At 43.4% G+C, this 26,230-nt stretch overlaps 1 protein-coding gene across 4 annotated transcripts in view; it reads right to left on the minus strand.

The window, feature by feature from the left end:
* Positions 1–26,230, minus strand: part of LOC149445770 (threonine synthase-like 2) — a 45,188-nt gene that overhangs the window by 12,264 nt on the left and 6,694 nt on the right. For 3 of the 4 annotated variants that reach the window (XM_089653418.1, XM_089653419.1, XM_089653420.1), the window contains 5 exons: positions 24,915–25,145; positions 21,362–21,556; positions 19,519–19,671; positions 16,585–16,815; positions 6,172–6,279 (listed from right to left, as the gene is read on the minus strand). In XM_089653418.1, coding sequence (XP_089509544.1) covers positions 6,260–6,279; positions 16,585–16,815; positions 19,519–19,671; positions 21,362–21,556; positions 24,915–25,137 — 822 coding nt within the window. In that variant the 5' untranslated portion in view covers positions 25,138–25,145 and the 3' untranslated portion in view covers positions 6,172–6,259. Of the gene's footprint in view, positions 1–5,705; positions 5,886–6,171; positions 6,280–16,584; positions 16,816–19,518; positions 19,672–21,361; positions 21,557–24,914; positions 25,146–26,230 lie in introns of those variants that run through there. The other variant, XM_089653421.1, reaches the window with a different exon arrangement.

Consider the following 26,230-nt stretch of genomic DNA (forward strand, 5'->3'; position numbering starts at 1 on the left):
GACCAGAATTCACACCCATTTGTGGTATTATCACACACCGCACTCCCCAGATATAGGTGAATGAAATGCCATAAATTTTATGGACTCATGAATCCAAGATCCTCCTCGGATCAGCCTCCAATCTCAAGGTTTAGGCAGAAATCCCCAGTTGTAGGTAAGACTATTGCCTTTCACTCAATGCCTCAGAGATACACATTGTAATTGTAATCAGCCTCCAACCTCCAGGGCGAGCAAAGATCACTGGTCAAGGGTCTTGGAATAAGGACTTTATCCTATCTATTATATCCTATCTAATATATTTGGGACCATCTCAACAAAAAAAAATTTTCTGCAGAAATATTTTTTTTCTGCACTAATTGAGTTTTTGTGAGTTAATATATATATCTAATATTTGTTTGTGCTGTTTTATATATATATATATTATTTTTATTATTGATATCACAAAGGAGCAGCAACATTTTACATAGTAGCCTCCCTAGCGGTCTCATTATGTTCATATTTCTGTGCTCAAAGCGGTACATTTTTTTGCATGGAAATATGTCATTTTTTTATTGTAGGCCTGTAATTCTCTTAATATCTCACTGAAAACTGTCTGAACAAGAGCCTAGTAAACATCCCGGGTATGTTAAAATTTGAAACGCGAAATTATAAATTATAATTTAATAAATAATCATAAAAAATAATATAATAATAATAAATTTAATTCAATAATGTAATCAAACCAAAAACACTGAAATTTGAAATATAGCACCAAGTTCGCACATCACTTAACAAAGTCGCAAAATTGTTTCCCCACGAATCATTATCATTCAATTCTGCAAGTGGTTCTGATTTACTATCGCTGTTCTCTAGCCGGTCTAAAACCACTTTTGACCTAAAGGGACTCTTTTTGGACGCCATGGACGTTTCTCAGTTTCCAGGCAGAAAGAACAGTAAAAATGCAGGCAGTGCACAGGACAAAGCACTCAGGACAAAATGTATGTGAAATGGTTTGATACAGTAATGTTTTACTATGTGATTTTAATGTATTTAGGGAATGTCACTTTTTAAAATTTTTAAATTTCCTGTTGGTTACATCCCCGTAAGACCCGTACGTCCCGACGTCGCAGGGAATGGAACCCGGAAGACAGATGCCGGCATTGGCTGGAGGAGATGGCTGGGGACGCTGCAGGGGGGACATCGCAGTAGTGCAGGACAAGGTAAATGATCGAGGGATCCCGGAGCAATGCTGCATTGTATTCCCGAGTGTAGCTCGGGGTTACCGCATGTGGTGCTGAAACTTTACCCGAGCTAAACTCAGGAATACCTCCAGGGAGGTTAAGAATTATTTCACATTATTTTTTGGTGCTGGTGATTTTTGTTATTATGGATGTGTCATCTGCCCGCTCTGCACCAATCAGCAGGCGACCTGTGAGCTGATCCCCTGCTGATAAGAATGTAATCCACCTCATGTGAAATGGGTTTTACAGCAAAAGTCTGGAAAGGTGGTTGTGCCTTTAATTTTGTATTGGGTGACAGGCAGTAAAATATTAATTGCATTCTGCTATTTCTCCACTAGATGTCAGCAGAGAACAGATCTTTAAAGCTGAATTCAAGGTATGTGGTGAGTAGTGACATTGATCCAGCTTGGACAATACAATTACAATACAAATGAATACAGGAGGAATCAGAGGGCCCTGCGTAAGTATGTATGTGCCATTTCTGGAAAATCCCCCTGGAGACAGAAATCACTGTAGTAGGCACAGCTACTACAGTGATTTCTATTAGCTCCTGGATCCCATGCCAAGTGGTTGCCGTGCTGCTTAGTGAACACAGGAGGCTTCCACCTGTGGCATCTTGTGAAAAACATAAGATTTGTTTGCACAGGTGGAAGCCACATTTGGTAGTTCACACATATGAATGGATGTTTTATAATTAATATAAGTGTGTTTACAATTAGCACAAGACACTTTAAGATTTGCACTATATAGGTCCTAAGGGGGTAAAACAGAGATATTTATAGAGCTATCCACCCAATCTCATAAAAAAAATGGAACAGGTTAAAAGGATAAGTTCACTTTTTAACAAAAAATAAACAATTGAGTACTGTCCGTGATACTTTTTTTTATTTGCACGGGGTATGTCCCCTTCTTCAAAGTCCAAGCAGTACTGTTATGATGGGACCCATCATAACAGACCCATCATAACGGTACTACTTGGACCTTGAAAAAGGGGACATACTCCGTGCAAATAAAAAAAAGTATCACGGACAGTACTCAATTGTTTCTGTCGCAAATGCACTAATACGGCTGCAATCACCTCTAACAAAAAATAATAATTGCACATTTTTTGCAGGTAATAAAAATGTGCATTTACTATTTTTTGTTCTGTGAGCCTGGAAAGCATTGCACCAGCAGATCACCGGTGCCATGCAGAACTGCAGACTGTCGGTGTAAGCTGTCTGCTCGTACATCATATGGGCAAGCAGATACACACTGACAAAGAATCAATGAACTACCAGAGCACTCAACAGAGCCGTGGTAGTTTATTGAGAACTACAAGACAACAGCCACAGAGGATGTGGGAACTTGTATTCTTCCCATTCACAGCATACTGTGAATGAGTGACACAGGAAGGCAGAGTCCTGCACAAACACTTTTTTTTAAATTGTGACAGCTAGTGGGGGAAGGGGAGGGGGCTGTCACATTGGGGGAAGGGGGGCCACTCCTTCCAGAACATGTTACACGCAGAATATGGGTATAACATGTAACATGTTTCGAAAGGTGAACTTATTCTTTAAGGTGTATGAAAACCCTAATAATGAACTTCTCTTATTTGCACCTTTTTAATTTGTCAATTATACAATTGTAAGTGTTTTGTTATATCTGTTTGATAATATCACTTGATCCTGGAAATATTCAGGGTTGTCCTGTGCATACTTCCTCTGTTATCTTAAAGTGTTACTAAACCCCGGACCCTGCATTCACTATATCTGCTCTCCCCGGACCCTGCATTCACTACATCTGCTCTCCCCGGACCCTGCATTCACTACATCTGCTCTCCCCGGACCCTGCATTCACTACATCCGGTCTCCCCGGACCCTGCATTCACTACATCTGCTCTCCCCGGACCCTGCATTCACTACATCCGGTCTCCCCAGACCCTGCATTCACTATATCTGGTCTCCCCGGACCCTGCATTCACTATATCCGGTCTCCCCGGACCCTGCATTCACTATATCTGGTCTCCCCGGACCCTGCATTCACTATATCTGGTCTCCCAGGACCCTGCATTCACTATATCTGGTCTCCCCGGACCCTGCATTCACTATATCTGGTCTCCCCGGACCCTGCATTCACTATATCTGGTCTCCCCGGACCCTGCATTCACTATATCCGGTCTCCCCGGACCCTGCATTCACTATATCCGCTCTCCCCGGACCCTGCATTCACTATATCCGGTCTCCCCGGACCCCGCATTCACTATATCCGGTCTCCCCAGACCCTGCATTCACTATATTTGGTCTCCCCGGACCCTGCACTAACTATATCCGGTCTCCCCGGACCCCACATTCACTATATCCGGTCTCTCCGGACCCCGCATTCACTATATCCAGTCTCCCCGGACCCTGCATTCACTATATCCGGTCTCCCCGGACCCCGCATTCACTATATCCGGTCTCCCCAGACCCCGCATTCACTATATCCGGTCTCCCCAGACCCCGCATTCACTATATCCGGTCTTTCCAGACCCCGCATTCACTATATCCGGTCTCCCCGGACCCTGCATTCACTATATCCGGTCTCCCCGGACCCCGCATTCACTATATCCGGTCTCCCCAGACCCCGCATTCACTATATCCGGTCTCCCCAGACCCCGCATTCACTATATCCGGTCTTCCCAGACCCCGCATTCACTATATCCGGTCTCCCCGGACCCCGCATTCACTATATCCGGTCTCCCCAGATCCCGCATTCACTATATCTGGTCTCCCCAGACCCCGCATTCACTATATATCTGGTCTCCCCGGACCCTGCATTCACTATATCGGGTCTCCCCGGACCCTGCATTCACTATATCGGGTCTCCCCGGACCCTGCATTCACTATATCCGGTCTCCCCGGACCCTGCATTCACTATATTTGGTCTCCCCGGACCCTGCATTCACTATATCCGGTCTCCCCGGACCCCGCATTCACTATATCCGGTCTCCCCGGACCCCGCATTCACTATATCCGGTCTCCCCGGACCCCACATTCACTATATCCGGTCTCCCCGGACCCCGCATTCACTATATCCGGTCTCCCCGGACCCTGCATTCACTATATCCGGTCTCCCTGGACCCTGCATTCACTATATATGGTCTCCCAGGACCCGGCATTCACTATATATGATCTCCCTGGACCCTGCATTCACTATATCCAGTCTCCCACACTACACACAACATGGAAATGCAATTATTTTAGTAAATGTAAACTGCTAAATACCTTTTCTCATCAGCAGTTAGAGCAGTCTTGTGATTTTTATTATCTTCCAGCTAAAGCTAGTAGGAGTTTTCTTTTTGCTATAGTAGGATGCAGAACCCCTGACCTCTGTCTGACCAGTGCTGATTGTCCCTGTGCTCATCACATGCACTCTCCCAAGAAAAAAAAAAAACCGTTCTAGTAATACACACCAAACTGAGCATGTGCAAAATACCTACGGTTCAGTCTGTCTTATCAGGAGATAAGAGGTGGTCGCTTGAAAAAGGGGAGGAAGAGAGAAGATAGGATCAAACATCCTTTTTACACAGTGCAGATGATTAACCCCTTAGGTTCCACAGTGAGTATAACAAGCATGCTTTACTGCAGATACAGGCTGATATTATTGTTGTGAGTTTAGTAACACTTTAAGGAGAGAAATTAGCCCTCCTAGTCCTTATCTTTGGAATACAGAATAATTACTGTCTTTGTCAGCCATTCTCAGTCGAGGGTTCCTCCAGAGGTTGCTGGAAGTTCCTTGAGCTGTGTCCCTTATCATGGTGCCTTCATAGTTGCAGGTCCATAACCACTTTGCAGAGTCAGTAGAAAGACACCAATGATCTTTTTAGCTGACTGTAAGGGCGTCATTGAAGCCACCACTCTAAGGAGGGCAATCTTCCCACTGACCACCAAGGTACGAGACATTTTTCCAATAGACCCAACTGACTATTCATACCAAGGGTTCCATGAGACCTACAAAATTATTTCACAGATTCCTCTGGGGTTAATAGGTTGAGAAAGGCTGCTCTATATTGTACAGATGAAAACAGTGGAAGAGGTTGAGTTGTTTAATAACAGACAACTGAGCAGGGCTGACACCACTCAGTCCACAAAAATGCTGCGTGTTGTCAGCTTAAAACAGGAATTAGTTGTTGAATGCATTTCTGCAGATCAAGAGGTATTTTTTCCACTTGTAGGGTCTCGAACAACTTGAGCACCAGCCTGTAGTACCCCTTCATTAGAAAGCCATTTTCAGGTTTCATTGATAGTTTGACTGACAATTACTCATGTCATGACACACTGTACAAACATTAATTTTGTGTATATCATTTAGATAGGTAGAGCTTTCTTTTTAATGTATTTAGAAACCATTGTTTTGTTTTTTTCTTTATTTTTTTACTATAAAAAGGAAGAAAAAAAAAGACTGAAAATGTTGCAAAAATGGTTTCCCCTACATTTTGTTATAATAAAAATACTTATAAAAATATATTTTTTATCACTTTTTTAATGAAGAGTCATCTTTCTGCTGCTTGTCCTTTTATTGTCAAATCACAGGGTGATGTGGGGTGGACATCTGCAAGTGTTATGGAAGTGGAGCAGAGAATTTCAGGTCTTCTGTCCTCCAGGCATGGTTGTGGTCTGTGGCAGAGCTGTTTGAATCTCAGAACTGGTTGGACAGAAAGACAAATGCTTTGAAAGATTAAACAGCTCCCTTACATCTATTTCCATTCATCTATAGACCTGCAGATGCAATGCTTAGGGTCCATAAAGGAGGGAAAAACTACAATAGCATGTGACAAAAATGAAATGTGGAGATGGGTTGGACTTTGCCAGAAAGTGGGCCCATTGGCAGGTTTTCTGGATTGACTTGCCCAGGCTGCTGTTCCTGCCACCTCTACAAGATAAGCACTCTGAAAACATATAGAAGGTGTCAGCTGTATAACATTTAATACCTGGATATCCATTGCAGAGGCTAATGTCATCTCTGTTTCTCCCAATGAGAAGTCTCCATGTTGAATGGCTCTGTGAAGGATATCATTTTTATTTACAGCAGCAACCAGCTGGATGGGCAGAAACAGAACAGAAAAAGGTAAGTCTACACAATAGTTCTGCCTATCTCACATAACAATCACATAAAACTACAAGATATTCTCACCGACTAGAAAAATAAGTGGGGATCAGTGTCAAGGGTGATAATGTGATGTGACAGGACCATGTGAAGTCTAAGGGGGAGATTTACTAAAACTGGAGCACTCAAAATCTGGTGTAGCTGTGCATGGTAGCCAATCAGCTCCTAACTTCAGCTTGTTCAATTAAACTTCGACAAAAACAACCTGGAAACTGATTGGTTTCTATGCAGAGCTGCACCAGATTTTGTACTCTCCAGCTTTAGTAAATCTACCCCTTACTCTTTCCTTACCGGCTTGGGCAATCCATGGACACTCTGTGGCCCCTTAATGCCAGTGCTCCTGTAGTTTCCTAAGCAGAAACCTCCAGACATCGCCCCAAGACACCCTGTGAGCATCCCAGCCTGGCCTAATCTGAACCCAGGCTCTTCAACTGAACCGGCAATTTCTTCCAACCATCCTTGGTCTTCCTTATTCTCCTTGGCCATGTCCAAGCATAGTCCTACAAGTGAACAGCCAGCCATGTAGGGTAATGGTGGCAGCAAGCGTTATGAGTTACAACAATTCCTTTAATACAAGGAAAGGTGGAGAGGGAGAGACCAGTGGCATAGCAGTGGATAGAACATACAGTTGCAAGAAAAAGTATGTGAACCCCTTGGGATTACGTGGAGTTTTGCATGAATTGGGCATAAAATGTGCTCTGAAGTCACAACAATAGAAGAACACAGTCTGCTGAACATAATACTACACAAACATTAGATGTTGCCATGGTTTAATTGCACATAACATGTAAACATTCACAGTGCAGGGAGGAAAAAGTATGTGAACCTTTGGACTTAATAATTGGTTGACCCTCCTTTGGCAGCAATAACCTCAACCAAATTTTTCCTGTAGTTGCAGATCAGACCTGCACAATGATCTGGAGTAATTTTGGACCACTCCTCTTCACAAAACTGTTTCAGTGTAACAATATTCTTGGGATGTCTGGCGTGAATCGCTCTCTTAAGGTCATGCCACAGCATTTCAATCGGGTTGAGGTCAGGACTCTGACTGGGCCACTCCAGAAGGTGTATTCTGTGCTGTTGCAGCCATTGTTTTGTTGAATTACTTGCATGCTTTGGGTCATTGTCCTGTTGCATCACCCATCCTCTGCGGAGCTTCAGTTGGCGGACAGATGGTCGTACGTTTTCCTGCAAAATGTCTTGATAAACTCTGGAATTCATTTTCCCATCAATGACAACAATCCGTCCAGGCCCTGAGGCCGCAAAGCAGCCCCAAACCATGATGCTCCCTCCGCCATGTTTTACAGTGGGGATGAGGTTTTGATGTTGGTGTGCTGTGCCTTTTTTTCTCCACACATAGTGTTGTGTGTTCTTCCCAAACAACTCAATCTTGGTTTCATCTGTCCACAGTATATTTTGCCAGTAGTGCTGTGGAACATCCAGGTGCTCTTTTGCAAACTTCAAACATGCTGCAATATTCTTTTTGGACAGCAATGGTTTCCTCTGTGGTATCCTCCCATGTACTCCATTCTTGTTTAATGTTTTCCTTATTGTAGATGTGTCAACAAAAATGTTAGCATGTGCCAGAGATTTCTGTAGGTCTTTAGCTGACACTCTGGGATTCTTCGTTACCTCATGCAGCATTCTGCGCTGTGCTCTTGCAGTTATTTTTACAGGACGACCATGCCTAGGGAGAGTAGCAACAGTGCTAAACTTTCTCCATTTGTAGACAGTCTGTCTTACCGTGGACACATGAACATCAAGGCTTTTGGAGATACTTTTGTAACCCTTTCCAGCTTCATGTAAGTCAACAATTCTTGATCGTAGGTCTTCTGAGAGCTCTTTTCTGCGAGGCATGGTTCACATCAGACAGTGCTTCTTGAAACCAGTAAACCCAAAACAGGTGTGTGTTTTTTAAGGACAGCTGTCAGCAACACACCCAATATCATCACACTGATTGGAGTCAAGGTTGGCTCACTCCTGGCTCCAATTAGCTCTGGGAGACGTCATTAAGCTAGGGCCTCACATACTTTTTCCTCCCTGCACTGTGAATGTTTACATGTTATGTGCAATTAAACCATGGCAACATCTAATGTTTGTGTAGTATTATGTTCAGCAGACTGTGTTCTTCTATTGTTGTGACTTAGATGACGTTCACAGCACATTTTATGCCCAATTCATGCAAAACTCCACATAATCCCAAGCGGTTCACATACTTTTTCTTGCAACTGTAGTCCCAACATTCCTCTAAGGGTGGAATACGATTTGTCTTACCCCATCAAGTGGGAAAAGTCCTTATGCTCCCCCTGGAGGGAAAGCTTATGTGGAAAAGCTTCCTGGTTACATGGAGGCTATGAACAGGTCCAAGACGAGAACTACTACTTGCTTCTTACCACAGCTTGAAGGCCTTTTTCACTATCCCATCAACCTAATTAAATAGCCCTCCAGGAACATCACAGATGGGTAGAACCATTTTTCTAAACCTTTTAACAGTCAAGACATCCTTTAAAATTATAGATGATCTCAAGGCACCCCATTCTAAAATGTAAAAATCTAAACTAATCGTTTTACATAATACATCAACATCCACACACATAAGACACCCAACATTAGAGGTGATTTATTATTTCAAAGCAATTACTCTTATCCAGACTGGTACTGACTAGTATTCCAACATTGCTTCCTTATTTTCTCTCCCCAATTCAGTTAACGTGAACCAGTGCTGACAGAGTGGGGCGGGGAGGAAGGGTTAAATAAAGATGCCGTGTAGGTGTCTGATGTTCTCCTTATCAACCAATGATGTCAGTGATTGTTAGAATGCTGGTGACTGGCCTGCACAGTTAATTAAAAACGATGGCCTTGTGTAACAAAAAACAGGCTTAATCTACCCACTGGGTTGTACACAATTTTGGGGAAGTTTTTAGGCATTTTCCAAAGCACCCTTGAAGAACCCAAAAGGTACCCTGGTTGAAAAAGGCTGGGGCAGAGCATGGGTGCTGAGCAACTTAAGGTGGAGTGCCGACTTTAAAGTGGAACAAAACCCATCAATGTAATGGTTTCCCAGAACTGTTGTATTCAAAGCATGCTGTGAATGACAGCTCTCAACTGAACTGACAAGCCATAAATTGTCTGGTGTCATAACTGATCAAATGTGCAGAACCACGGCAACTGCAGATCAAACAGAGGCTAAGATGGCAGCTTCCTTATATCAAAATTAATAACCAAGTTACACTTCCCAGTGTTAATGAGCAGGTGGAAACTCAGCTCCTTGCACAGATCGAAAGGGCTGGGACAGTGATAATAATGGGGGATTTTAACTACTCGGAAATTGACTGGAGTAATGGTACTGCAGGAACAGTTAAAGGGCAAACATTTTTAAACCTACTACAGGACAATTTTATGGTCCAGTTCATAGAGGCCCCTACTAGGAACAATGCTCTGCTGGACCTGGTAATCTCAAACCAGAGCTTATTACTAATGTCCATATAAAAGAACATCTGGGTGTCAGGGCAGGGCTGTGGAACGGACAGGTAGGCCTAGTGGCAGGGTAACGCACTGGCTGACGACAACCACCACCAACAGACCGAAGTCCCTCAGGGCGCGGAGTCTAAGTCCCAGGCTGCCCTTCACCAGGGCCCCTGATGGTGGGGATGGACTTGACGCAGCCAGGAACCAGGTCGCGGCCCCCGAGACACCCCAGCTGCGGTAATAGCCGCCGCCAATGGCGTGTAGCTGGTGAGAATGACAATAGCGTAGTCAGGCAAGCCGGGTCGACAACAACGGGACAAAACGGTACAGGACAGTAGACAGAGAATCACAGGTCACGGGCCGGGTTCAGCAACGGAAGGTCAGATTGAAGGAAAACACAGAGAATGGTCTTAAACACAAGCCGAGTCAGATACCAGAAGAGTCACGAGCGTATACACAGAGCTGTAGGAAGACCAAGACACAAGACACAAGTGCAAAGAGCATGTGCGGGCCACAGGTTTATATGTCATCAGCCACACCCCTCTGGGGGATGGACCTCAGAGACCTGAAGGCATAAAAGGATTCCCACCATGCACAGCAGAATCCAAGATGGACGCCAGCACATGGAGTAACATAACTTCAGGGAAAAGGTAGGACCTTGACACTGGGTAGCAGTGACCATTACATGATTTCATTTATTGTTAGCTGTAAACAGCAAGCACATACGGGAAAAATAAAAAGGATCAATTTCAAGAGAGCTAATTTTTCAAGGCTGAGAGTTGCTCTCCAAGCCTTAGACTGGGAGGGAATATTGGCATTGATGAACACAACACAGAAATGGGAGTTCTTCAAAGACTGTATGTGAACACACTGCAAAATATATTCCCATGGGCAACACGTTTAAAGGGCTAAAAATCAAATCTATGTGGCTTACGGCCAAAGTTAAAAAGGCTATAGATAATAAGAAAAGAGCTTTTAATAAATATAAAAATGGTATACTTGGATTTTGCCAAAGTGTTTGACACAGTTCCCCACACACGGCTAATGTGTAAGGTAAAGTCTACAGGCTTGGAAAAATCTGAATGTAAATTGATAGAAAACTGGCTAAAAGATCGTATTCAGAGAGTAGTGGTTATTGATTCATACTCTGAATGGTCTAGGGTCATCAGTGGTGTACCCCAAGGTTCAGTGTTGGGACCCTTACTTTTTAATATATTTATAAACAATATAGGGTCTGGGATTATAAATCCCATTTCAGTCTTTGTAGATGACACTAAGCTGTGCAGTGGAATAACGTCCTTACAGGATGTCTCCAATTTACAAGCCGACCTCAATGTACTGTGTAATTGGGCAACTATGTGGCAAATGAGGTTTAATGTTGATAAATGTAAGGTTCTGCACTTGGGGGCTAAGAATATGCATGCATCATACATACTAGGGGGGGGTACAACTGGGGGAATCAATGGTGGAGAAGGATCTGGGAGTTCTGGTAGATCACAAGCTTAATAATGGCATGCAATGCCAAGCTGCAGTTTCTAAAGCGAGCAAAATCCTCTCTTGTATTAAAAGAGGTATAGACTCCAGAGAGAGATATCATATTACCCCGGTACAAATCATTAGTAAGACCTCATCTGGAATATGCAGTTCAGTTTTGGGCACCAATTCACAAAAAGAATATTGGGGAACTGGAGAAAGTACAGAGAAGGGCAACCAAACAGCTATGAGGAAAGATTAGAGGAACTGAATTTATTCTCTCTTGAGGAGATAAAGGGGGGATATGATCACCATGTATAATACATAAGGGGGGATATGATCTCCATGTATAATACATAAGGGGGATATGATCACCATGTATAATACATAAGGGGGATATGATCACCATGTATAATACATAAGGGAGGATATGATCACCATGTATAATACATAAGGGGGGATATAATCACCATGTATAATACATAAGGGGGGATATGATCACCATGTATAATACATAAGGGGGGATATGATCACCATGTATAATACATAAGGGGGGATATGATCACCATGTATAGTACATAAGGGGGATATGATCACCATGTATAATACATAAGGGGGATATGATCACCATGTATAATACATAAGGGGGATATGATCACCATGTATAATACATAAGGGGGATATGATCAACATGTATAATACATAAGGGGGGATATGATCTCCATGTATAATACATAAGGGGGGATATGATCTCCATGTATAATACATAAGGGGGATATGATCTCCATGTATAATACATAAGGGGGATATGTTCACCATGTATAATACATAAGGGGGGATATGATCACCATGTATAATACATAAGGGGGATATGATCTCCATGTATAATACATAAGGGGGGATATGATCACCATGTATAATACATAAGGGGGGATATGATCTCCGTGTATAATACATAAGGGGGGATATGATCACCATGTATAATACATAAGGGGGGATATGATCTCCATGTATAATACATAAGGGGGATATGATCAACATGTATAAATACATAAGGGGGATATGATCTCCATGTATAATACATAAGGGGGGATATGATCTCCATGTATAATACATAAGGGGGGATATGATCTCCATGTATAATACATAAGGGGGATATGATCACCATGTATAATACATAAGGGGGGATATGATCACCATGTATAATACATAAGGGGGATATGATCTCCATGTATAATACATAAGGGGGATATGATCTCCATGTATAATACATAAGGGGGATATGATCTCCATGTATAATACATAAGGGGGGATATGATCTCCATGTATAATACATAAGGGGGATATGATCTCCATGTATAATACATAAGGGGGATATGATCTCCATGTATAATACATAAGGGGTGATATGATCAACATGTATAAATACATCAGTGGTTCATATAGTGAACTCGGTGTAGAGTTATTCACCCTGAGGTCATCACAGAGGATAAGGGGGCACTCTTTACGTCTGGAAGAAAAGAAATTTAATCTCCAAACACGGAAAGGTTTCTTCACAGTAAGAGCTGTGAAAATGTGGAATAGACTCCCTCAAGAGTTGGTTCTGGCCAGCTCAGTGGATTGCTTTAAAAAAGTCCTGGATTCTTTCTTAGATACACAGAATATAACTGGATACTAACATTTGAAGGTAAGCTTGATCCAGGGAATATCCTATTGCCTCTCGGGGGATCAAGAAGGATTTTGTTTCCCAGCAGGAGCAAATTGGATCATGCTTTGCTGAGTTTTTGCTGAGATCCTTCCTCTGGATCAACTGTGGGTATAGGATTATAACTTTTTTTTTTTTTCTATGGTTGAACTGGATGGACTTTTGTCTTTTTCCAACCAGACTATGGAAGTCACACTTTAAAGTGGAACTTAACTGTATCTGACCACTGAAAACACCATTTAGTTCATAAAGCATGCTCACCCATCCATCCATTTCTCCATGCTTTATTTTGTTGAGAAATTATTTTGAAAACCAACCCTCAGCATTTCTAACCACAGCCTTGTGTAATGGCCAGGGGCAGACTGGCCATTTGGAAACTCAGGCACTGCCTGAGGGCCCAGGGTCAGTAGGGGGCCCAATGAGATGCCCCTAGTACCTTTTCCATAGGCTTTTGTGAGTGAGGGCAAGGACACAGGGGCCCCATGATCCCTTATTGCCCAGGGGCCCCATGAGTTGTCAGTCCACCCCTGGTAATGGCAGATGATTCATGTAACATTTACTTCCTGGAATCTATTTGTCCTTAGTTCAGGCATGCAGGCAGGAGTGTGTGCTTACTGTGAAAGGAAGAGTAATAAAAACAATAGAAATATGAGCGCTGGGTTACAGTAGACCAGTTAAGTACAGAAAAATAGGAGCAGCCAGCATAGAAGAGGAAACAACCTCAGATCCTCCAATAAATATCAGAAATAAAGGTACAAATGCGGCGCTCGATCATAGTTGCAACATATTGAAGATATCTCACAGTGTTAAAACTTCATTAATATAGTATATATAAATTAATGTGACTGTTGTGACACAACGAGCAGTAATAAACCTTCTGTGACTGCCGTGACCGTGGTGTTAAATGATATTAACAGCAACACCGCTTATTAGGTATAGATAATGCGGAGTGAGGTGACTGTGGATATACAGTAAACAGAAAAGTAAAATACGTGACTATTAAAACTGGAAGCAATGAGCATACTATGCACCAATTGACTGATAGGATATAGTTCATATGAGATGATGTGACTGTGGTGACACAAAGAACAGCGGATAACTTTCGTGACTGCTGTGGCTGGAAGCAATGAGCGTACTATGCACTAACCAGATAGCACAGATAAATGTGCGTTGGAGTAAATAAGACCTACTCCTCGGTACTCTGGGGGTGGGAACTCAGCATGCGGATGTGATCATCAGGTGGAGGTACTTCACCAGCTGTCATCTATCCAAAGCAGGTTTCCACATCTCAGGTTAGCTGTGTCCAGCAGTACAATTTCCAGCCATCAGGGGGATCATACGAGGCAGATAGGAGCCAGGAAAAATCCTTCAGAACAGGGACTCTCAGTGCCAGATAAATGAGCCCAGAGAGAAAAGAACTCCAATAGTGTAGTATGTTTAATGATCAAAATAGGGGTAACATCAAAGTACAAGTAAGTAAACAAAATCAGCACTTACATCTGAGGTAGTTAGTGGTTAACATTCCATAAGAAAGGGTATCTCTCTAACGCGTTTCGTGTAATAACACATTTTCAAAGGGAGAGAACCCGGTCCCAAGTGAGTCCTTAAATAAAGAAAGAGCAAATGTGCTCATTCTGCACATCTGCGGCATCGCGGGCTTCCCGCGCATGCGCACTAGCCATGTTTTTGGCTTATAGTGCATAGAGGACAAACAGCAGTCGCGCATGCCCAGTAAGACCTCCGGCGGCCATTTTGCCGTGGGTTGAAAACAATACATCAATGAGAGATGTGCCCAGCGCACAGGGGAATGTTCCTTCTAAATTAAAAGGTTTATCCGGGCATGTGGATGTCTACTTATTCCTCTGTGGCGCAATGGGGTCTGTGACAATCGATTACTCATCGGTAAGGCTATAGTATGACCCAAATCCCTGTGCAAGGATTTAATGGAAGCCACAGCACCACCTAGTGACCAAATTGGAAAAGACGATATGGGGAAAAGGATCTCTCCTAAATAAAGCCAGGAAACATATATGAAGCAAATCATCTAACAATCTATGATTAGTCATAAACGTCTTACAATAAGAAGAATCACTACCTCATAGTGACTGGATAATAATAGTTTAAAAACAGTATAAAATAATATAAAACATGTGTGTTAAAAAATTAATGGAAATTACAATGATGGTCATCAATACCCTATTAATAAACCATATGTAAAAAAGGTGAAAGAATAATATTAACTAATATCATACCGCTTAAATCCAGCATAAAGACCTATAAGGCCAAATGACAGTAACATAAACGTATGCGGACATATTAAAACGAATAATAGTGACCATAAAACTGTGAATATATGAGACATGGGTCACAAAGGTATTAGAATATAAAAAATATAAACATATAAAATACACACCCACATGGGGTGGAACCAATAATCATGAGTATAAAAAATGGAAACAGATGAACCCAACTGAGGGGATGTGGGATTTTGTGATGCTATTAACTGGTGTCAATGAAGCAATTAATGTCGAGGTCGATGTTCAGGCCTGATGGTGACAGCGTTTGCAATAAATATATCCATTTCGTTTCTAGTTTAGATACAGCTCTTTTGCTGTATGTACCTCGCCATTGTTTTTTGATAACATCAATTCCCGTGAATTTCAGACAGTGGGGGTTTCTGTGGTGGTGTTGTCTGAAATGCATGGATACAGAGTGTTCCTTAAATCCCTTAGTGATGTTTTTGAGGTGTTCACGCAACCTGTCTCTTAGCCTTCGGGTTGTCCTCCCTACGTATTGCTTCCCGCAGGAGCACTCTAAGAGGTAGACCACATGTGTAGTGTTACATGTAATGGTATATTCAATGTCGTACGTTTTACCTGTAGCGTTTGATCTAAAAGATTTTACAGTACTTTTGTGTATACCATTACAAACGCATAACATGCACCTATTGCAGGGATAAAAACCACTGCGGTTAAAGAAAAAACTGGGTTGTTTGGGAGAGTTAATTATATTGGGTGCCAGTTTGTTCCTGAGTGTTGTTACTGTGAAAGCTCCTCCTCCAGATGAAAGAAAACAAAATGCTCATTAAAACTCCATGGATGTATGGCATCATTTTGATCTAGGCCAGAAACCAGGAAGTAACTGAAGAAATGTAAAAAAAAAAATTAAAAAAGAGTAACTATATTAATATGATCTATTTACTAATGCTAGCAGCATAAGGATTAAAATAGTTAAAGTGATTCTAAAGGTTCGTTGTTTTGTTTTTTTTATAACAAACATGTTGTACCTGTGAAGGGATGGACGCTGATCAACCGACCACAGGAGTCCAATGTTGAGGAATAGCCTCAGCCGCCATTCTGGCCACACCCTCTGATGCATTTCACCCTACCCAACGGGGTTTGGTCACAGAGGTTATGACAAACATGTTATGCTTACCTGCTCTGTGCTGGTTTTGCACAGAGCAACCAGGATCCTCTTTTTCCCCCGCCAGCGCTCCTGGCTCCTCCCCCTTGACCAGTGCCCCCCCCCCATAGCAAGCCATTTGCTGTTGGGGTACTGGTGCGTGCTCACTTCATGTTACCCATCTCTTACCTGTAATATTCCCTGCTCCACCTGTTGGTACGACTATCTCCACTGGGCGCAGTATGTCTTCCTCTGATGCTGGAGCACATCGGAAGTACCCGTAGATGAAATGGGCTACCTGGACCATCACTCGAGCCCAGTTTACAGAATTAGTGCTCATTAAGTTATGCTTGCTTGCAAAACTTGTGTCTGCGAAGAGTTTTCTTACAGGTACATCCAGCTCATCCGATGTTCCTTCAACTGCCAAGGAACAGGAGAAAATTTAGAAGAGTTGCATTTTATATGAATTATTAGGTTGCTCATGCGTATGGAGGATGTACAATATCTCACACATTCCAATGTAATCACTTATGCAGGCCATAGATGGGTCAAAAATTGGCCGAAATTTCGTCCGAAAAAAAATCAGCTGATTTTCGCATCGTTAGTGGGTCAATTGGTCGGCCGTTTTTCGGGGTTTTGGCACATTTTTTTTCATCGGTAAAGTTGGAAAATTCACGGCCGATTTTGACAATTGGCCAATTTTCCCGGCAATGATGGGCAAATCGGCCGATCGTTTTACCCATAAAAAATCTGCACATGAGCTGTGACCTGCAAGAAGAAGAAGAAGAAGAATAGTCCGCTTTTATATTTTATATTAAAAGTCTTGCAGTTGCAAAAATGTATCTATTTGTATCCGAATAAAAATATCTGTATCTGAAATAGATACAATGTTGCAACCGCAAGACTTTTTCATGTAACATATAATAGCGGAGCTCTCTGCAAGGACAGAAGTAAAAATGCCGGCCGTAGACGGGACGAAAAGTGGCTGATTTTTTTGCCATTGGTGGTAATGTCGGCCGATTGAACGACCGATTTTTTAATTTTTTTTTTATTTTAAACGGCCGATTTTCAACCCATCTATGGCCTGCATTAGTAATCAGATTGTTTCTCATCCCCAGGTCTCCCCTACATACAGATCTGCAGTGTGAAGCTTCAGGGAGTCGTGCTGTAGCACTCTGTTCCCCGCGGCCCCTACTCCCCTCCTGTCCATCCTAGGTGCATGTATGTGACATCACCTGGGATGGAGAAGAATGGTGGGGCTGGTGAGGACCAGGACTCCCAAAACCTACTCTACAGTATATTGCCATCTCCGCTTGCTGTGCTCGGCCGCTACAGTCCCTCATGTAATGTGCCCTTCTGCTCCCTCCCATGTAATTATTATTATTATAATACAGGATTTATATAGCACCAACAATTTGCGCAGCGCTTTACAAAATGAAGGTAGACATTACTATTACAATACAATTTGGTACAAGAGGAACAGAAGGCCTGGCTCGTTAGAGCTTACAATCTAGGAGGAAGGGTTGAGTGATACAAAAGGTAATAGCTGTGGGGGGGATGAGCTGATGGAGGAAATAAATGGCGGTTTACTATGTAGAAGCAGGATAGACTTATTTAAAGAGAAAGGTTTTCAGGGATTGTCTAAAGGTGGATAGATTAGGAGACAGCCAGACAGATTGGGGTAGGGAGTTCCATAGGATGGGAGAAGCTCGGGAGAAGTCCTGGAGGCAAGCATGGAGGTGCAAGCGTGGAGGTGACACGGGAACTAGAGAGCAGAAGGTCTTGGGAGGATTGAAGAGAGCAGTTTGGTTGATATTTGGAGACCAGGTAGGTGATGTAGCTGGGGGCAGAGTTGTGGATGGCTTTGTAAGTTGTTGTTAGTATTTTGAATTTTGTTCATTGAGCGAGTGGAAGCCAGTGGAGGGATTGGCAGAGAGGGGTAGCAGACACTGAATGGTTGGTAAGTTGGATGAGCTTGGCAGCAGTATTCATGATGGACTGGAGGGGGGATAGTCTATGTAAAGGTAAACCAATGAGGAGGGAGTTGCAGTAGTCAAGTCAAGAGATGACCAGGGAGTGAATTAGGAGCTTTGTGGTATCCTTGGTTAATAAGGGGCATATTCTGGAGATGTTGCGGAGGTTGAGGCGGCATGATTTGGACAGGGATTGGATGTGAGCCTGAAAGGATAGTTCAGAATCCAGGGTTACCCCTAGCACCCTGGCATGTGGGGATGGGTTGATAGTCGTGCTATTGATCCTGACTGAGAAATCAGGGGAAGAGACACGTGGGGGAGGAAATATTATGAGCTCAGTTTTGGATAGATTGAATTTTAGGAAGAGGTGTGACATCCAGTCTGATATATCTGTTAGTAAATCGGTGATACGTGAGGAAACTGATGGGGTGAGCTGAGGAGTAGAGAGATAGATTTGTGTGTCATCAGCATAGAAATGGTGTTGGAAACCATGGAAAGCTATCAGCTGACCCAAGGAAGAAGGAAGATGTAATATAGCCTGCTGCTGACTCCATGTACAAAATAATATATCCTGGTGCTACCCCTCCATGCAACGCGCCCTGCTGCTGCCCCCCATGCAACGCGCCCTGCTGCTGCCCCCCATGCAACGCGCCCTGCTGCTGCCCCCCATGCAACGCGCTCTGCTGCTGTCCCCCATGTAACGTGCCCTGCTGCTGCCCCCCATGTAATGCGCCCTGCTGCTGCCCCCCATGCAATGTGCCCTGCAGCCTCCCCATGCAATGTGCCCTGCAGCCTCCCCATGTAATGTGCCCGGATCACTTTTAAATTACAGCTGGAGGCCAGCTTTGACCAGGGGCGGACTGACAACTCATGGGGCCCCCGGGCAATAGGAGATCATGGGGCCCCTGTATCCTTGCCCAAACTCAAAAAAAGCCTATGAAAAACGTACCAGGGGCATCTCATGGGCCCCCTACTGACCCTGGGCCTCGGACAGTGCCTGAGTTTCCAAATGGTCAGTCCGCTCCTGGCTTTGACTGAAATAAATACAAAGCACATGGCTGCTACTGCCACAAGTTTGCTTTGTGCGCTTCGCTCTCGGGACGTACATAGTGGTTAAATCCTGACTAATAGTAATGTACCGGCTACCTACCCCCTAACACGTGAACATTATCCTCAAACACTGTGATCATCTGCAGCTCCTGGATCTTAGTACAGCGTCCAAGTGGGAACAGAACAATGATATCAATATTTGGATTTTCTCGAACACCCTCAATTGCAGCACTTCCCGTGTCTCCAGATGTTGCTGAAACATAAGATACACAGCGCTGAATAATACAGAAAGCTCTCTGAAAGCTTCTGGTCAGTAATTAAAATAATCAGTCAGTAATAAATGTGAGATATAAACACGGGGTTAAAGTGGACCTGTCAGTAACATAACAAGTCTGCATGAATAAATTCCTGATATGTCACAATACAGAGTAACAGTATCATTTTCTTTTCAGAAAAGCTCCAACTTTTATCGTTAAAAAGCAATCCTCAAGATTCAGTCAGTCTTTGTCTAGGCTCAAATGATGTCATCAGTGCGCTGCAGGTAGGAGGATCAGACTGTACATTATAACACTGCAAGGTGAGAGGATGCAGCAGAGGCTGATTTGTGTAAGGCATTTGTGAACACAGCCAAAAATTGCACAAGCACTAAAATTTACATGACTGTCACCTCAGTCCAGAAAGTAGATGCTGACCCTGGATGGTGGCTGAACAAAGATGGTGCAGTCCTTCAGGAGAGGAAATCAGATAAATACATTGTTGGGGGGAGTGTTGTGATCTCAGTGAGAGGTAATAAATAGCTGGAAGTTTTACACATTAGACACATTACTGCGTGCAGCACACAGCAAGAAAACATGTAGCTTGTGTTAAGTCTGATTTACTCTCCAAAGTACCACACTTAAAGGAAATCTGTCCACTGAAAAATATGTGTATTTCAGATGTTGTGTCACTTAAAGTGGTTGTAAACATCAGACATGAAATATGAACAAAACATATCCCTCTATAGTGTGTATTTGTCTCAATCCAGAGCACTAAGAGTCATTTCTGTCTCTCTGCTATAATATGAGTCACTTCTGACAAGTTTTCATGACACGAACAGAAAAATGGTGACAGGAGAGGACACAGCCTGTGATTGACAGCCGCAGCTCTGTTCCTGTTTTAAGGGGGGGGGGGTTCCCTTCCCTCCAATCAGTTCTCCTCATTGATGTAACTTCAGCACCCCACCCCCTGCTTTTCATAGCTGAGAGATCCTGTGTAAATTCTGCACTTTGAATGGATGTAGGAGAAACACAACTGTAGATAAACAGGTACAACTTATGTAAGAGGACGTTTTTCATCTCTGTGTATTACTTGAAGTTTTTCTAAAGGCTTTTGTTTAAGAAAAAATAACAAATATGTCTATATACTTACCTGTTGTGTGCAGTGGTTTTGCACAGAGCAGCCTGGATCCTCCTCTTCTCAGGTCCACTGCATGCTCTCCTGGCCACTCCCTCCTGTCAGGTGACCCCACAGCAATCAGCTTGCTATGGGGGCACCCGCTGTCTGTGTGTCCAGTCACACGGAGCCACGGCTCGGCCCCCTGCTCTCTCACTTCTCATTGGTTCACTTGCTGTGATTGACAGCCAATGCCTCCCGCTTCTGTCTCAGCCAATGAGGAGAGGGAGTCCAGGAACAGTCCAGTGCACATCGCTGGATCAAGAGGGGGCTTAGGGGAGTATTAGGGGGGCTGGGGGGGGGGATGCTGCACACAGGTTTTTTACCTTCGTGCATAGAATGCACAAAAGGTAAAAAAACCTTGAGCCTTTACAACCACTTTGAGGCCAGTCACTTCACTGGGTATATGTGAGGATTTACAACCGCTTTAATGTGCTTTCATATATTTTATGAACGATATGAGAAAAGTCAGCCATCTGTGGGATAACAATGATATATTGGTGACAACGTACCAACCAGGATGTTCACATGCCGCTTGCTTTCCTTCAAAAAGTAATCCAGAAACTGGCCCATACAGGACATAGCGAGGTCTTTAAAAGCGTATGTTGGACCGTGCCACATCTCCATCACATTCAACCCATTTTCCAGTCTGGTAATTGGAACGATGTCTTGGTGTCTGAAGCGCAGTAAAGCTTTGTCGATCAGATCTATACAGAGAAGAGTTATCACTGCTTTCCACATATCTAAACCCAAAAACCATAAATGTATTATACTGCAGCTTACCAGTCCTGAGATGTGGTGGCTGCATTAGTTTTCTTTTTTTTTTCTTTTATCTTTACCTGGTGATCTGGCAGCAATCCACCTCCTGTCTTAGACCTCATGCACACAGATGCAGAAAACGCCACTTTCAAGGGTGTTTGGGGTTTTTTTTTTCACCTCTGAACACCACTGCATTTTAGGTAATGGGCCCATGCAGGTGTTTTCGTCCAGTGGCGGAAAGAAATTTCCCAAGCATGCATTCCCCAAGAAGCGGCTTTTGCGGTTTCTCCACACAACGCATATACATGCCCTAAACACATGTAAACACGTGTGTGTATTTACAGTGAAGGAAAGAAGTTTTTGATCCCCTGCTGATTTTGAATGTTTGCCCACTCACAAAGAAATGATCAGTCTAAAAATCGAATGTTCGGTGTATTGTAACACTGAGACAGAATAGCTACAAAAAATTCAAAAGAAATGCATGACTAACAAATGATGCACTGATTTGCATGTGCATGGTACGTATTTGATCCCCTATCATTCAGCAGAATTTCTGGCTACCAGGTGTCTTCTATACAGGAAACAAGCTGAGATTAGAAGCAGTCTCTTAAAGGGAGTTCTGCTAATCTCATTGTGTTACCTGTATAAAAGACACCTGTCCACAGGAACAATCAAACAATCAGATTGCAAACTCTCCACCATGGCAAAGACCAAAGAGCTGTCCAAGGATGTCAGGGACAAGATTGTAGACCTACACAAGGCTGGACTGGGCTACCAAACTATCGCCAAGCAGCTTGGTGAGAAGGTGACAACAGTTGGTGCAATCATCGCAAATGGAAGAAACACAAAACAACTGTCAGTCTCCCTAGGTCTGGTGCACCATACAAGATCTCACCTCATGGAGTGTCAATGATCATGAGAACAGTGAGGAATCATCCCAGAACTACATGTGAGGATCTTGTCAATGATCTCCAGGCAGCTGGGACCACAGTCACCAAGAAAACAATTGGTAACGAACTATGCCAACAAGGATTGAAATCCTGCAGTGCCCGCAAGGTCCCTTTGCTCAAGAAAGCACATGTCCAGGCCCATCTGAAGCTTGCCACTGAACATCTGAATGATGCAGAGGAGGACTGGTTGAAAGTGTTGTGGTCAGATGAGACCAAAATCGAGCTCTTTGGCATCAACTCAGCTGGCCATGTTGGAGGAGGAGGAATGCTGCTTATGACCCCAAGAACACCATCCCAACTGTCAAACATGGAGGCGAACCATTCTGCTTCGGGGGGGGGGGGGTTCTGCTAAGGGGACAGGACAACTGCACCGCATCAAAGGGACGATGGACGGGGCAATGTACCGTCAAAGCTTGGGTGAGAACCTTCTTCCCTCAGCCAGGGCATTGAAAATGGGTCGTGGATGGGTGTCCCAGCATGACAATGACCCAAAACACACGGCCAAGGCAACAAAGGAGTGGCTCAAGAAGAAGCACATTAAGGTCCTGGAGTGGCCTAGCCAGTGAAAATCTGTGGAGGGAGTTGAAAGTTCAAGTTGCCAAACGTCAGCCACCAAACCTTAATGACCTGGAGAGGATCTGCCAAGAGGAGTGGGCCAAAATCCCTCCTAAGATGTGTGCAAACCTGGTGGCCAACTACAGGAATCGTCTGACCTCTGTGATTGCCAACAAGGGATTTGTTACCAAGTACTAAGTCATGTTTTGTGAAGGGGATCAAATACTTGATCATTTGTTAGACATGCATTTCTTTTGAATTTTGGGTTGCAATTCTGTCTCTGTGTTACAATACACCTACCATTCGATTTTTAGACTGATCATTTCTTTGTGAGTGGGCAAACATTCAAAATCAGCAGGGGATCAAATACTTATTTCCTTCACTGTATTCTAATGGATAGAATGCATGAATATTCTAGCCAATAGAATGAGTTTGCGCGCAACCGCTTCTAAACACCATATGCATGTAAATGCGCATAAAATGCACCTAAAAGTGAAAAAACACAAAATCAGTGGCATTTTTTTCTGCCACCTTTTGGCAGCATAAATTCATTCACCCATGTGCATGAAGCCTTAGGGTGGCTACACTCAATCATCAGCTGTATCTATGGAGCAGCCATGTAGCCACCCTTGGACAGCAGTGCTGTCATCCTAGGGTGAGGTTAGTGTTAGATGGACTAGTAGATTTAGATGGACTTTACATAAATGACTAAGAAATTAAAGCCTAACTCCAGCTACCACATTTTAGGCATTTTAAGCAGTTACAATGTATTTTTCCTTTTGAAATAAGGGTCTATTCACAGCAGATGCTGTGGCACTGTGATGGGCGGCTATTGCCACAAAACAAAGGAAAAATGCCTGAACATTTTGAAAAAAAGTTTTTCTTAGTTTTCGTTATGAAAATTTTCTTCTTCACCGATGTGCTCTGATGAGGCTGCACTGATGGGCACTCATGAGGCTGCACTGATAAGCTGGCACTGATAGGCTGCACTGATGGGCAATCATGAGGCTGCACCGATGGGCACTCATGAGGCTGCACCGATGGGCACTCATGAGGCTGCACTGATAAGCCGGCACTGATAGGCACTAAGAACCTGCACTGATGGGGCTGCATTGATAATTGGGGCACTGAAGATCAGTGCCCTGATTATCATTGTAGATGTGGCCTGTCAGGATTGCCGTTATCAGCTCTCCTTTACTCACGTGCTGTCACTGTGTGAGGAAAGGAGAGCCGATATGCTAAAATGCTGATAACCGGCAGATTTGTTTACATGTGATCAGCTGTGATTGGACACAGGTGATCACATGGCAAAGGGCCGCTGTGATTGAGCCTTTACTTTGATCTGTGATCAACTGTGTCCAAAGGTGATTACAGAGCGTGCCCAATGCGCACCCGGGGGGCATGCAGGGGGCAGGGTTCTGGGGGGACATCTATAGACACCCTCTCAGACGTAGAAGACCGCACTGTAACCGTCTTTTGGCTATGGCACGGTTGAGAAGTTGTTAGAAAAATGTAAAAACAAAAAAAAAAGTCTGATCTCACCCAAATTGCAGTGCACACCAGTTGCTACGCTGAAATGCACCCGTGTCAAGGAGTGACATGGCGCTTATAGTGAGTTAGGGACCTTTTTTTCCTTAGTGCTTTTCCTCAACTAAAGAGCTAAATAGTGCCGTATACTGCATATCGACTTGCCCTTACTAAGAACTGGAGATACTTCTCCTGGCCACCAATCAACCTTTGTGAACACTTTAGCAGTAGCAATTTATACATTTCTCTCAACTTTCCTTAATGTGTAACTTACCATGTAGATCATTCCTGGGGATGAGCTCCGAAGGAATAAAGAGAGAGCACACTTCCTTCACCAACTCCTTGTAGGAGAGAGCGCTCCATGATCTGAGAGTCTGCTCATCCAGCTTCGGGATCTGCTCCGGCATATACAGACCATCATCTGCAGCAAATCCCGAAAATAAGACCTCATCAAACCCCACACCAGACACAGCTCCTCTTGTGCTGGTGTACTTCATTTTTTCAGCTATAAAGGGAAGAAAAACACTCATATGTACAGACGACATGCATCAGGATTTACAGTATATTTACTCTAGGCACAAAATAAGGATGACACCTTAAAAAGACTTAACCCTTCACATATTTAGTAATTATTGCTGCAAAAAAACTAAAACTAGGATCCACTATTGTAAGCAGCATTATGTCAGCTGTAGATATGGCTACAACTGTGCAGTCCACCAAACAACGGCCTAAGTAGGGAACCTCAGTCAGGTTTTTATTACCATTTGTGTCTCCATTGGAGAGATTTCCCATCACTTTCTGTTTTAGTAACTAATGCCATAATGTACAGGAAGTAACAGGGAATAGAAAGCATGCAGGAATTCAAATAGTTTCTTAAGAGTGGACAAGGTTCAGGAAGCTGGTGGTCAACGTACTTGATATAGGGGCCCACTGCTATACAGCCATCCACCATGCTCATTGTGAGAGACCAGCTGAGTGGAAGGAGAAAGACCCCCTGCGCTGAAATGGATGTAACCTACCCTAAGCAGCTAGCACCCTCTTTTACCACAAAGTATACAAATATTATGAAGAAAATGGTGTAGCGCTAAAATAAATACTAAACAGAAGTATCAATAACACAAAAGACATAGTAACATATAGGTCAGCTGTCACAAACTGCACAAGTGACCCCCCACATAAAATAACCCCAATCAGGGGGAACAAATAACTGTGAGGCAAGTGATTCCCTTTAGGGGAACGCAACTAATACACAAGTGCAAGTGTCCAACACATAAAAAATCACATATAAAAAATCATGCCAGATGAAAGTCCATTGAATCAACCTGAACACAAAACAGAAACGTTTTTTACTTGTGGATGTTTCTCATTATTTGTGGGAGTTTTTAAAAGACATATTTATGGACACTTTGCTTCTTAACCACTTGCCGCCCAGCCACCGCATATAAACAGCGGCAGGACGACACTCGTAGGCAAAAGCACATTTTAAAACGGCTGCCTTCAAACCAGGTAGGGGGCGCGCGCAAGGCGCCCTATCTGTCCCGCGGGTGTCAGCAGCGGGTGTCAGCCACCAGGTCACAGCCGGTTTTTACC

The sequence above is a fragment of the Staurois parvus genome, unplaced genomic scaffold (assembly GCF_062004578.1).
Source record: "Staurois parvus isolate SC_StPar_1 unplaced genomic scaffold, SC_StPar_1.0 ptg000711l, whole genome shotgun sequence".
Classification (NCBI taxonomy): domain Eukaryota; kingdom Metazoa; phylum Chordata; class Amphibia; order Anura; family Ranidae; genus Staurois; species Staurois parvus.